This window comes from Ailuropoda melanoleuca, chromosome 9, assembly GCF_002007445.2.
Source record: "Ailuropoda melanoleuca isolate Jingjing chromosome 9, ASM200744v2, whole genome shotgun sequence".
Classification (NCBI taxonomy): domain Eukaryota; kingdom Metazoa; phylum Chordata; class Mammalia; order Carnivora; family Ursidae; genus Ailuropoda; species Ailuropoda melanoleuca.
Genome location: NC_048226.1, coordinates 27,639,474 through 27,654,485, shown reverse-complemented (window position 1 = coordinate 27,654,485; position 15,012 = coordinate 27,639,474). Strand labels below are relative to the sequence as shown.

Below are 15,012 nucleotides of genomic sequence, written 5' to 3'. Positions count from 1 at the left end.
CTCAGGGCTTGGTCTTGTAAGTATTGGATTTCTCCTTGGAGTAGGTTTAGAGAAGCTTCACTGTACTTATTCCAGCCCTGGTGGTTTCTTTATGTTCAGGAAAGTCTCCTCCTCTAGACCATGGTTTCCTCAAATATAAAACGAAAAAATTTGATTGTAAGGTTCTTTCTAGATCTAAAACTATATGAAATATCTGCAGATTTTACTAAGGTCAAATATCTTTTGAGAGGAAGGGGACATTTTGTAGTAAGAATATGTAATGAAATCAATTTGTAATTTGCCACTATAAGATAATGACCACACCGATGTATTCTGAGGAAATATGCTAAAGGAAATACCTTTAATCCAGTGGAGAAAAATTGTGGTTTTAGATTTCTGCCTCAGGAGTGACAGATTCAGAAGAGCCAAAAGCTACATAGTTCTGTTTTTTCCCAGGCCAGGCCTGGTACATAGTTACAAGCACTGCTGCATGCTGGGAAGGTAACCTTCCCCTACCCTTCACAGACCACCCACCCCAGGATGGAATGTGTTCCAGATTCAGGTAAGCCAGGTGTGCAGTAGATCAGGGCAGTGAGCACGGGGGAAGGTAGGATTTTGCTAGCACACCTTTCCTAAAGGACAGGGCCCTTAACTTGCAATGTGCCCTTGGCCAAGCAACTGTGCTGGAAGGAAGTTCAAACTCCAGTGTTGGTCTATAAACATGTATCAGAACTCTAGGTGTGCCTTTCATCTACTAAGTGTCCCAAAGAGCAGGCTGCTAATGAGTTATTTTACTTCTGGCAAGGAACAGTGATATCCAACTAGACAAAATAACAGTATAGAGTATTGCTCTGAATACATTATCCTTACAGTATAGATACCTTCTCCTGCAAGTTACTTTTTATCAAATCTCATTTTTAAAGACAGAAAGAACCTTTTGGTCTCATTGAAGATAAGCCCCTCCTTACCTTAATTTAGGGAATTTTGAAATTCTTTCCTATGGGTGCCTGGGTGGTTCAGTTGGTTAAGCATCTGCCTTCAGCTCATGTTGTGATCCCAGGTTTCCTGGGATCGAGTCCCTCATCGGGCTCCCTGTCCCGCTTCTCCCTCTCCTCTGCCTGCCTCCCTCTCTCTCTCTCTGTCTCTCATGAATAAATAAATAAAATCTTTTTTTTTAAAGATTTTATTTATTTCTTTGACAGAGAGACAGGCAGTGAGAGAGGGAACACAAGCAGGGGGAGTGGGAGAGGGAGAAGCAGGCTCCCAGCGGAGGAGCCCGATGTGGGGCTCGATTCCAGAACGCCGGGATCACGCCCTGAGCCGAAGGCAGATGCTTAACGACTGAGCCACCCAGGCGTCCCAAATAAATAAAATCTTTTAAAAAAAAGAAATTCTTTATTAATCAAACTTTGGTTTCCTATCAAAGCGTTGCTGTTAAATGACTTAAAACCAGCAAAAGAAAAATCTATATAGAAGGATAAGGAAAATTTCTGTGACCATTTGAGTAAAATGTCCTGATGAGACAAAAAAGACTTCACCAAAGATTACAAGCAAAGGAAAACTGCTCTCAGCAGTGAAGGGATCAATACTAATGAGAAAACACACACTACGTGCACAGAATTCTATGGAAACATAGAGAGACTGAACTGAATGTCAGGCTAACTTAGATTGTTGGAAACTAGGAAATTATGGGGAGAAATTAAAAGACTGTTCAGTACAGTGAGGGCCTTTAGACGTAGGTCTGAAGTCCCAGGACTCAGTGCAGCAAGTCTAACAAGGGAAGCCTGGCTCCTGCAGGGCACGAGGCTCTTTATCTAACTGTCAGATTGTTAGAGAAGTTTTTCAATTTGTGTTTACTTTATGAGAAACTGCCAAATGGTGTTTCTAAAATTAGGTAGAAAGCCCCAATGAAGTAGAAAATCAAAAGTTGTCAGTGGTGGACAGAGAATATAAGAATATCATAAAAATATATCTGTTTACTTTACACTGAGCTTATTTTCTTGGGGCCGATGAAGAAGTGACATTTGATGCTCAAACCACATTGACAGTTTCTTAATAATGAGATTAGTACATTTAACCCAGAATTATCCCAACAACCCTTAAATATAATATTTTCTTGCCCTTTGGCCAAGATAAAGCTCTTAACAGAATTCTTTTTTTTTTAATGGAAGAGCCATCAGAAAAACAGTGTTTGGCCCATGACCAATTTTCACTTCCCTCCACCAGAGACAGAGTTTCTACAGAATCCTCAGTAAAAGAGATGCCCAATGGGAGGAAGTCAGTGTGGGGTAAGAGAAAGCACATGGGCTTTAAAGTCTCATAAACTCAGGTTCAAGTCCTAGACCTTCTGTTAACTAGCATGTCTTTGATATCTCTGAACTTGAATTATTAATCTGTCAAACTTAAATGTGATGATATAAGAAAACTGCTTAAGCATTTTTGGCTTAGTAGAAAAACTTAGTCTCCATCCTTCCTTCTCTTACCCCCTCCCAATGAGTATGGCTCATAATTTAGCCCCACTTTTGGGGGGGGGCTATCTTTAGGTTGTCATTTCGAGCATTAGCAGTTATAGTGATATGTAGTAAGTAATAATATCAGAAGAAATAAAGATGAGCGAGTCTTAGTAATAACTGAGTCACATTGAGGTGCCTTTTGCACTCACGTATGTCCTTTGTGTTTCCAGAATTGGTGTCGCATTTTGCTACTGCCTGCTTCTAAAATGGTCACCACTTTTCTCTTTTCTATTGTTCTTTCTGTTCTATAAACCATGAAACCACAGCTTGTTACAGTTTTTTGTAAAATCAGAGTCTGTGGGGTCTGAATGACCCTTAAGGTGAACAGAGCATCACTCTGATCCCTTGACCACTTATTAAATAGATATGTAAACATCAGATAAGCAAGTGATTAAATAAATGACATTAATTTTGGGATCTCAGATTTTTTTTAAATTTTTTCTTAATTCTCCACTATAGTCTTTAAAGATGTAATTAGTGGATAAAGTACTTGTAATTGAGTGAAAGATTGCCAAATATACATGCATAGTGTTTTATTTGAAATACTGGTGAAAATCAGTACAAGTTACTCTAAAATAAAGGATTATGAAAATTTGTGATGATGAAGAACCCTGACATTACCGAGAAATTTATTTCTCATATTCTCTCTGTAGCATATAAAAGAAAAAGAAAGTTGTGTTTTTGGTGGGTTTATTGAGTTAATTTTAAAATGTGTCCAATTTGAACACACAAGTTACATTTTCTCTGCTTGGGGGCCCCACTAATATTACAGTAGATAGATACAGGCCTGAATCCTCAAAAAAAAAAAGAGAGAATGGGAAGAAAAGGAAAGTAAATATGTTTTAATCTGGAAAGCAGATAGTTGAAAGACAGTTACCTAAAAGCTAAAACCTAAATTAGCAGGAAGAAAAAGCCAGAAGAAAATTTGTGCCACAGAACCCCAGAAAGCTCAAGAATTAGAGTCACCAGGTTTCTCAGAAAATGAGGATGAAAGTGGGGCTGGAAGGAGGATAATTGTTGACAGTCTAAATAAGAGACCGTTTAGATGCCCTAGATTTCATCTGCCATATGAATAGCCAAGTGCCTCCTCCCCGCAAATGTGGCAGAAGACGAGCATTTGAACCAGAGTTACTCCAGGCACGGGGACACATCTACAGCCACAAAAAGTCATACAAAAACAAGATGATTAAATGAAAATCTATTCCTTAAATAATGAGATACTAAACCTCCTTCTTCTATGAATCTCTGCAAAAATGGGCAAGCCATCTTATATACTCCAGGCTTGGAAGATACAGAATTTCATTCTTATGAAACTAACTCTTCTGAGAGAACAGACATATAAATACTAGTATTTGGGATTCCCCAGTGGGAAAGCTAGGTCTCTGTTTAGTCACGCAAGTTGAAGCCCTTGAGTTTGTATCCAGTTTGTGACTGGACCAAGATTTCGATACACTAATCTGTGTATCAGTCTTGAGTATGAACAGAAAGCCCCACATGACCACATATTTAAGGAAAGCTTACAACCTAAAGTATAGAGAAAGAACTCATAGGAGTTCATAGGAGAGACCATGTAGGAAACAAAATAAAATTTTAAAAAAGTATAATTTCACAGAGATGAGAAATATTGTATCCATAAAACAAAAAACTATAAAAACAAAACATATAGGAAGCCAAAAAGAGCTGAAATTTGGGGCACCTGGGTGGCTCAGTCAGGTTAGTGTCCAACTCTTGGTTTCAGCTCGGGTCATGATCTCTCAGGGTGGTAGGAATGAGCCCTAGATGGGGCTCTGTGCTCAGTGCAGAGTCAGCTTGAGATTCTCTCTCTCCCTCTCCCTCTGGCCCTCCCCCACACATGCTATTCTCTCTCTCTAAAAAATAAATCTTAAAAAAAAAAAAAAGAGCTCCTGAAAAGTAGAAATGTAACAGATGAAAAACTTAGTAGAAGGACTGGAAAATAAAGTTAAGGAAATCACCTAAGAACTAGAACAAAAAACAAAGAGATGAAAAGCAGGAGAAAACAAAATATAAGAATATTACAGGCTCAGTTCAGAACCAAAGTCCAGCAGAGAAAATGAATGGGAGGAAATTAGCAAAGAAATAATGCAAGAAATCTCCCCATAAGTGAAAAGTGGTTTTCAGATTAAAAAGACCACTGAGTTTTTACACACACACACACACAAACAAGGAGAAGAAAGACCTATAACAAGACACAGGAAATCAGGGATAAGAAGTTCCTAAAAGTTCACAGAAAGGACGAAACAGGCCATGTACAAAAACATTAGGAATTAGATTGGACCTCTTAACAGCAGTGCTTGAAGTTGGAAATGAGAGCACTCTTTCAAACTCCAAAGGAAAATTAGTTCCAACCAAGAATTCTCTTTTCAGCCAAACTATCATTCACATATAAGGATGAAAGAAAGATATTTACAGACACACCGGTCTCAAAATTTTTCTTCCCATGCACCCTTTCTTTTTTTATTATTATTATATTAAGTTAACCACCATATAGTACATCATTAGTTTTTGATATAGTGTTCAATGATTCCTCAGTTGCATATAACACCCAGTGCTGCATCCTTTCTTAGGCAGTTGTTGGAATATATTCCTCAACAAAACGAGAGAATGAGAAGAAAAAGAAGATGTGGAATCCAGGAAATAAAGGCAATCTAACCCAGAAAGGGGTAGGAGGAATTCTTAAGATGAAGATGAAGGACAGTCTCAAAATGAGAGTCGGGTAGTAGGCTTACAGAGCAAGCAGGCCAGGTTAGTGCAGGGGTGTGGTACGTTTCAGGAAGAATGTCTCCGCTGAGGGGGCTAAAAAGAACCAACAATCCCTGATGTGTTTGAACTTGAGAGGAAATTCCACTTTAATCAGAAAGGTTGACAATGGATTAATGACAGATAAATAGGAGATTCAGCATACGAAAAAAGTTACCCGACTAAAACCAAAAATTTGTATAAGAAAGTAAATATAATCATATGCTAAATAGCTTCACTATGAATAACCTATGTATAGTCATAATGGAAGAAACAATACCATGCAATCAATAGCATTGTGGACCAAATGTTCTTCTCTCCCTCTTTGCAAGTACATAGTCAGATGACATTTCTTGGCTCCCTTGTGGTAGGTTGGACTGTGTGATTAGTTCTAGCCAATAGGCTGTGAGCAAAAATGGTGTCAGGTAATGCATTTCATGTTGATGCAGGACCTTGCAGAGATCTTTTTTCTTCTCTGCCACTGTAACCTGCAGTGCTCCGTACTGTCCAATACACTAGCCACTATTAAAATTAAAATTAATTGAAATTAAAAATTGAGTCCCTGTGTCACCTTACCCACATTTGCAGTGCTCAAAAGCCACATGTGACTAGTGCAGGTATAAAACAGTGTAGACTGAAACACTTTGATCATCTTAGAAAGTTCTTTTGGTCATTGTTGCTATAAATGGTGGTTGCTTTGCCACCTGGGCTCCAGAGAAAGGATAACAGGGATGCAGAGCAGAGCCCCAGGCAGCCTGACATGACATGTCATGTGAATGAAAAATACAGCTTTGTTGTTTGAAGCCACTGACATTTTTGAGTTTTTCACTCTAGCATAACCTGCTCATTCAGACGTAGAAATCCTAGGTTCAAACTCCGTTCTCCATTTATCATATACCACCTTCTGTATTGGGACAGGCTAGGTTACACTAGTCACAGTCTGAAGAAGTTTGTGTGACTGTTTTATAACTGCTATAGAGTTTCAAAGAGAACTTTCATCAGTTAACTGGAGCACACACTGCAGAAAGATTCTCTAATTACTTGGGCTTTGGAATGGCTCAGTGGTCAGAGATAACTTATGGTCAACAGTCTTAAACAGGCTAGTCTCAGAAAAGTGATTTTCGTGGAATGTCTGAATTAACAACAACAAAAGGAATGGAAGGAACATTCGCTTGTGTTTATAAAGATCCTCTTTTTTAATCCAAGTGATCATTCGTTCCTATATCTTCTGATAGAACTGGTGCAGGTATAGAGTGAGGATAAGCAAAGGCTGATTGTTACCAAGTAAGTGCGTTTGTGAAGTGTAATAGTTTGCCAGGTGTTTTCCCCTTCATCATCTTATTTGAACTTTATAGTAGTCCCAGCAGGTAGGCAGATATGGAAACCAAGTCTCAGAAATGTAAAGTTATAGAGTCATGTAATCTGCTAGAGGAAAAACTGGATCTTGAATACAGTACCATCTGATTCCAAGTCCAGACCTCCTTTCTTCCCACCCTTAGCTTATTGTCTCTGCCCCTTTCTTGGTAGTAAGGCCTTCAGGAGGCAGCCCCTCCTCTTCCTGGGAAGAGTGAGCCTGTAAGTAGCCAGCATCACAGAACAAGGGCACAGAGCTCCCAGCCTGGTAATTATGTATCTAGCCATTGTACTTCTTAAGTCATCCTTCTCTGTGAGAGCTGATGTTCATACACAGTATTTACTCCTGGTAATAGTAGGAATCGTAGCAAGAGTAGCAATTGTAGTAGCAGATAACATGTCAATGAGGCTTACCTATGTACCAGACATTGTTCTAAGAATTTACACAGGTTGATTTACTGCTATGATTATGATTATCCTCATTTTACAACTGGAAACTGAGACACAGAAGGTTAAGGAACTTGTCTAAGACCAGATAGCTGCAGAGCCAAAACCCGAGCCCAGGTTCTAATTCCTAGTCCCAACTTTTAACCATGTTACTTCCTATAAACTATACACAAAGATAGCCAACTATGACCCTATACATTAGAAAAAAAACTGTTTTGCCATTTTGTGATAATACAAAGTTCATTTTAATAGGGAAATTTAGATTAGATATTTTTAGGATTCACTTTAACAAGAAAACAATGCTGCTGTCAGTTTATCAATTGGTTCATTTTCTGGGCTCATACAAATTTTTTTTGTATTTTATTTTTTATTTATTATTAAAAGATTTCATTTTTTTAATGTTTTTTTATTATGTTAGTCACCATACAGTACATCCCCGGTTTCCAATGTAAAGTTCGATGATTCATTAGTTGTGTATAACACCCAGTGCACCATGCAATACGTGCCCTCCTTACTACCCATCACCGGTCTATCCCATTCCCCCACCCCCCTTCCCTCTGAAGCCCTCAGTTTGTTTCTCAGAGTCCATAGTCTCTCATGCTTCATTCCCCCTTCTGATTACCCCCCCTTTCTTTATCCCTTTCTTCCCCTACCGATCATCCTAGTTCTTATGTTCCATAGATGAGAGAAATCATATGATAATTGTCTTTCTCTGGTTGACTTATTTCACTTAGCATTATCTGCTCCAGTGCCATCCATGTTGCAGCAAATGTTGAGAATTCGTTCTTTCTGATAGCTGAGTAATATTCCATTGTATATATGGACCACAACTTCTTAATCCAGTCCTCTGTTGAAGGGCATCTTGGTTCCTTCCACGATTTAGCTATTGTGGACAATGCAGCTATGAACATTGGGGTGCATATGGCCCTTCTCTTTAAATTTTTAATATAATTTGTTCATTTGGATAAATAAAATTTATTGAGTACTTTTACTATATGCCTAGGCATGAGCTAAGCATTTTACGTGGATTAGCTTACTTAATCCTCACAAGAACCCTAAGATAGAGGCAACTGTCGTTGTCCCTGTTTTATGGGAGAAAATGAAGCTTGGAAGTAGTAACCCATCCAAGGTCACTCAACTAACAAGGATAAAGCTGAGACTTGAACTCAGCAACCTAACTTCAGAACCAACACTCAAACATTTAGCTTCCACCTCTACAATTTCAAAATTACTTATGATTCCAGAAAGTTTCCAAATTATCTCCATCCATTTCTGGTGGTTTTACTGAAATACAGTTACTGTATTTTTTTTCATTTAGGTTTATGTTCCAGATGAAAATAATGCTATTTTGGGAAGAAATACAAATAAGCAAGTTTTTGAAGGTTTGACAACTGGACTTCTCAAAGTCAGTGCTGTGGTTTTTAGCTGCCTGATTGCCAATCGACCAGAAGGAAACAGCCAGCCAGCTACACCAAAAATATCGACACAGGAAATGAAAAACAAACCCTCACAAGGTGATGCTTTTAACAGTCGAGTTCAGGACCTTATCAGGTAAAACTGCTAGATTTCTTCAAACTTTCTTCTTCCTTTAAAAAAAATGTTATATTAAAATTATTTAAATCTCAGTGCCCATGTGATAGCACTGGTTCTCACAACACCATCCATAAAATTTTGGTGGAAAATACACTACATTTTGTACCACAGAGAAGAAAAGTCCTCTTAATGAAAAGCAATACAATTAGAGCTCATCTGTCATTCTTGATATTTAGATATTTGATATCAGAATATATAGTGTCCAAGCTTTCATAACTTTCTTTCTGTCAACTATTTCCCAACTCAAGAATTTCTGAGAATTCCCCTATTTCAGGTCATCTCTGTTTTTAAATTTGGTTCAGACTTAAAACAGCAATAGCTACCATTTATGGAGCACTCATCATGTGTAAGATATTGTATTAGAGGCTTTACGGCCCTATAGGTGTAGGATTTCTAATTCAGACTTGTAGGTGGGGAAATCGCTCAGAGAGGTTAAGTGCTTTGCCTAAGTTTATGTAATAGATAAATTTAAAAGTAGGTAGGAGATTTGAGATCGAAACTCAGGTCTAGTTGGACTCCCAAAACCTGTGTGCTTTCCACTACACAAATGTAGCGATTTCTGACGTCTGTTCAAGGTCAACCCTGTTCTCTTCAAAGGTCACCCTTTCTCCAGGGAAATTTACTTCTATTCGGACATCTGAACTCTTTTTCCCTCATGAACCTTGAATCAGGTAGGACATTTAATTTCCCCATAGGGTTCCATTTGGTGTTAATCAGTTACCTGCCCTACCTATCAGCAACTTTTCTGTGATCAGCACTGATCTCTGGTTTCCAAAATCCATGCAGTTTGTTGCTCTGAAGCTTATTGTAGGTCAATAGGAGAAAAGAGAATGTCCTCTTCTGCATTTGCCTCAAAAGAGTTCATAAATTTCCTCTGGTTTTTTGCAGTGTTTTCTCTTTTTTTATAGTATTTTTTATTATATTATGTTAGTTACCATACAGTACATCCCTAGTTTTTGTGGGGTTTTTTGTTTTTTTATAATAACATTTTTTGTTATATTATGTTAGTCACCATATAGTAGTACATCCCCAGTTTTTGATGTAAAGTTCCATGATTCATTCCTTGCATATAACTCCCAATGTACCATGCAATACGTGCCCTTCATAATACCCATCACCAGCCTATCCCATTCCCCCACCCCCCTCCCCTCTGAAACCTTCAGTTTGTTTCCCGAGTCCGTAGTCTCTCATGGTTCATTCCCCCTTCTGTTTACCCCCACTTTCTTCTTCCCTTTCTTCTCCTACCGATCATCCTAGTTCTTATGTTCCATAAATGAGTGAAACCATATGATAATTGTCTTTCTCTGCTTGACTTATTTTGCTTAGCATTATCTCCTCCAGTCCCATCCATGTTGCAGCAAATGTTGAGAACTCGTTCTTTTTGATGGCTGAGTAATATTCCATTGTATACATGGACCACAACTTCTTAATCCAGTCATCTGTTGAAGGGCATCTCGGTTCCTTCCACGATTTAGCTATTGTGGACAATGCTGCTATGAACATTGGGGTGCATATGGCCCTTCTGTTCACTACATCTGTATCTTTAGGGTAAATATCCAGTAGTGCAATTGCTGGACTATAGGGTAGCTCAATTTTTAACTTTTTAAGGGACCTCCACACTGTTTTCCAAAGTGGCTGCACCAACTTGTTTTCCTGAGAATAGTTGTTTCATTCGATATCTTTCTTCCCCTTGATTATTTTGTTCACTTTTCCCTTCTATCTGCCTGCTTCCCCAAGCATATTTATTGCTAGAGAGTACTAGGCCCTTTGGATTCACAACCACTTATCTTACAGCACTTGACTTTTACCTTCCCTGGCCTTTCTCTCAGTTGCTTAATCCCATTCAATTTCCCCATCTCCTTAGGTCACTGTAGAACCGAGCTCTCTCTGCTGATACATGCCATTCTGTTCCAGCATTCTCCTTTGGGCTACCGTGTGATGCAGCAACCCTGCATTCTTGTCCATGCCTTGGCTGTGATGAGGTGCAAGGACCAGCCAAAGGCTTCAATGTAATTCTAATAGACTTTGCAGGAGAAAGTACATACATTTTCACATATATTATTATAGTTACCAGATCCTTCATAAAGGAGGACGGTATTGGGGGAAAAAATAACTGGTAATCTGCCAAACCAAATCTCGTATAAATTAAAAAGGATGGTGGACAATCACAGTCCTTTAAAAGAAAACTCTGCCACTCTTTCTCTGACTTGAACCACTCTTGGTGAAGGTTGTTTTCTTATATAGAATGCATTGTAAGTTGGCTTCATGATAGCTATGTGTAGAACCACAAACTGGAGTTTAGACCTGCCTAATGAAGCAAACAGAACATGTCTAACTGTTTCCATGCTTCCTTTCTCACCTCTCAGATATACTGACAAGAAATCTCACTCCACTCCCCACCAAAACCTGGAATTTTTTGTCAGTTTATATTGGTAGAGTTGTAAAGCTGGACAGAGAGAGTTCCAGCACAGACTTTAGTCCTGTTCTCTGCTCTGTGCTCCAGAAGCAGAGCTGGAACAGAGCACACCACCCTGACATATGTCCCTTCCTTCTCCTCATGTGGCATAAAAGAGGCAAGAGGATTTCTAACAGAGATGGTAATACCACTTTTTATTCTCGTCGTTTTACGTGGTTCGGTCAAGTGTCTAGATCTAAGGGATTCTCAGAAATATTTATCAGTTCATGCAGTGTTCACCTGTAGCACTTTGTGTCAGATACCATACAGGATCCTGGGATACAAAAACAAATAAAAGGACCTTCAACAGAATATCCAAATATTATTGTTTGGCTGTCAAAAATCAGAACTTTTTTCTATAAAGTGAAAATATTGGCAGTTACAGTGTTTAGCATAGTTCTATGAAAGCGGTATTGTTTCTAGGATAGAAGCAGATCGCAATTTGAAAAAATATTGATTTGAAATTTGCTCAGGAAGTGGACCAACACTGAAGCTCCACAATTCTATTTTTTCCAGCTTTCTTGAGATATGGTTGACATATAATATTGTGTAAGTTTAAGGTGTACAATGTGATGATTGGATACAAATATACTACAAAATAATCACCACAATAAGGTTAGTTAACACCTCCATCACCTTACGTGATTACCTTTTATGTGCTTGTGGTGAGACATTTAAAAGCTACTCTCTTAGCAACTTTCAAGTGCGTGATACAGTATTGTTAACTATAGTCACCATGCTGTACATTGCATCCCCAAAACGTATTCATCTTACAAATGGAAGTTTTATCCTTGTACCCTTGACCAACATCTCATTTCCCCTAGCCCCCAGGCCTTAGTAACTACCATTCTATTCTTTATTTCTAGAAGTTCAGCTTTTTTAGATTCTACATGTAAGAGATACCATACAGTATATGTCTTTTACCATCTAACTTCTTCTACTTAGCATAATGTCTTCAAGGTCCATCAGTTGTTGCAAATGGCAGGATTTCCTTCCTTTTTTGGATAATATTCCATTATGCACATACAGACACACACAGTCACACACACAACACATTTTATTTATCCATTCATCCATTGATAGACTATTGATAGACACTTAGAATTGTTTCCATGTATTGATTATTCTCAATAATGCTGCAGTGATAAACTCTGGAAGGAGCTGAGATGCCCTTCAACAGATGAATGGATAAAGAAGATGTGGTCCATATATATGATGGAATATTACTCAGCCATCAGAAAGAACAATTACCCAACATTTGCAGCAACATGGATGGGACTGGAGGACATTATGCTAAGTGAAATAAGTCAAGCAGAGAAAGACAATTATCATATGGTTTCACTCATTTGTGGAACATAAGGAACAGCAGGGAGATCGGTAGGAGAAGGAAGGGAACAATGAAGGGGTGGTAAACAGAAGGGGGAATGAACCACAAGAGACTATGGACTCTGGGAAACAAACTGAGGGTTTCAGAGGGAAGGGGGGTGAGGGATTGGAATAGGCCAGTGATGGGTATTAAGGAGGGCATGTATTGCATGGAGCACTGAGTGTTACACGCAAACAACGAATCATGGAACACTACATCAAAAACTATTGATGTACTGTGTGGTGGCTAACATAACATAATAAAAATTTTAAATAAAAAAAATGCTGCAGTGAACATGAGAGTGCAGATATTGCTTTGAGATGGTGATTCATTTCCCTCAGATAGATACATAGAAGTGGAATTGATGGATCATATAGTAGTTCTAGTGTCGATTTTTTGAGGAACCTCTGTACTCTTTTCCACAGTGGCCATACAAATGTACATTCCCACTAGAAGTGTACAAGGCTCACTTTCTTGACATCCTTGGCAAAATTATCTCCTTTCTTTTTGATAATAGCCATTCCTAGAAGTACAACACAGTATCTCATTGTGATTTTGATTTGCATTTCCCTGATGATCAGTGATATTGAGCATCTTTTCCTGTACCTGCTGGCCATCTGTATGTTCTTTGGGAAAATGTCTATTCAGGTCTTTTGCCCACTTTTTAATGAGATTATATGTGTTTTTAATAGTGAGTTGTAGGAGTTCTTTATGTATGTTGGATATTAACCCCTTATCTGACATATAGTTTGCAAATATTTTCTACCATTCAATAGGTTGCCTTTTCATTTTGTTGATTGTTTCTTTTGCTGTGCAGAAGCTTTTAAGCTTGATGTAGTCCCACTTCTTTATGTTTGCTTCTGTTAATACTTTTGGTATCATATGCAAAAAAAAAAAATGCCAAGTCCACTGTCAAGGAGTTTTTTCCCTGTGTTTCCTTCTAGGAGTTAAATGGTTTCAAGTCTTACATTTAAATCTTTAATCCTTCTCAAGTTCCTTTTTGTGAATGGTGTAAGATCAGGGTCCAGTTTCATTCTTCTGTAAGTGGTTATCCAGTTTTCCAAGCACCATTTATTGAAGAGACTATCCTTTCCCCATTGAGTATTCTTGGCTCCCTTGTCAAATATTTGTGGACTGTAGATGCATGGATTTATTTCTGGGTTCTCGGTTCTGTTCCATTGGTCTGTGTGTCTGTCTTTACGCTGGTACCCTACTGTTTTGGTTACTATAGCTTTGTATTATAGTTTGAAATCAGGAGGTCATGCCTCCATCATTGTCCTTCTTTTACAGGGTTGCTTTGGCTCTTTGAAGTCTTTTGCTGAAGCACAGTTCTTTTCATCATATCCAATTAGAAATTTTTATTTGGGGCGCCTGGGTGGCACAGCGGTTAAGCGTCTGCCTTCGGCTCAGGGCGTGATCCTGGCATTGTGGAATCGAGCCCCACATCAGGTTCCTCTGCTATGAGCCTGCTTCCTCCTCTCCCACTCCCCCTGCCTGTGTTCCGTCTCTCACTGGCTGTCTCTATCTCTGTCGAATAAATAACTAANATCAGGTTCCTCTGCTATGAGCCTGCTTCTTCCTCTCCCACTCCCCCTGCCTGTGTTCCGTCTCTCACTGGCTGTCTCTATCTCTGTCGAATAAATAACTAAAATCTTTAAAAAAAAAATTTTTTTTTTATTTATCTCTCAAAACAGGAAAATTAAACTGTACATCCAAAAGGCAAGTGGATGAGTCCAAGTCACTAATACCAGTCTTTTGGAATCAAAAGTTATCAAATGTAAGGCATCTATTCAAGAAGTTATAAAACTGTACTTTAGTATTTTGCTAGTATTTTGCTAGCCAACAAACGCTAGCCACATATCAGAAGGTAGTGTAGGCACGTCAGGCTCCACAAGTTCAAAACTGAACACATAACCTTTCCACCCAGAGGAACTCCTTTTCCTGTGTCCTCTGTCCTTAGCAGTGGCACCAATATCCCATTCAGTTACATAAGCCAGCAATCTGAGCATTGTCAGACTCCTCACAGAGACTCCTTTACTAAACCAACATTAAAGTCAGTCTTTACTACTTATTGATTCTGCCTTGTTACTCTCTCTCAGATTTATCACCTTCATTCTACTGCTGTGTCTTTAAGTGTTCAGGTTCTCTTGCAATAACAGATGGCTTGGCTGTTTCTCTCTCATTTCACCTTTTCAGAATAACTTCTTTTTCCTAATTATAAAAATAATGTGTGTTCAATGAGAAAAACAACTCGGAAAACACAGAAGAGAACAATGGGTATTTTTGTAAACACACAAAAATTAACCTTGAATCCTTCCACCCAAAGATGTCACTCAGTTGGTTTTGGTGTGCATACATGTGGTTATTTTATTTTAAAAAAATACTGTAATACTTGTACATATTTATGATGTTTTTACTTATTTTTCTAAATCAATAGGATCTTGCAAATTACTTTTTTTTAATGATTTTTTATTTTATTCTGTTAGTCACCATACAGTACATCCCCGGTTTCTGATGTAAAGTTCAATGATTCATTAGTTGCGTATAAC

At 38.4% G+C, this 15,012-nt stretch overlaps 1 protein-coding gene across 4 annotated transcripts in view; it reads left to right on the top strand.

Annotated features, from left to right (window-relative positions):
- The window catches only part of SCAPER (S-phase cyclin A associated protein in the ER), a 490,627-nt gene that overhangs the window by 406,840 nt on the left and 68,775 nt on the right, over window positions 1–15,012 (top strand). For all 4 annotated transcript variants that reach the window (XM_034668001.1, XM_034667999.1, XM_034668000.1 and 1 more), the window contains exon 24: window positions 8,368–8,600. In XM_034668001.1, the coding sequence (XP_034523892.1) occupies window positions 8,368–8,600 (233 nt within the window). The remainder of the gene's footprint in view (window positions 1–8,367; window positions 8,601–15,012) is intronic.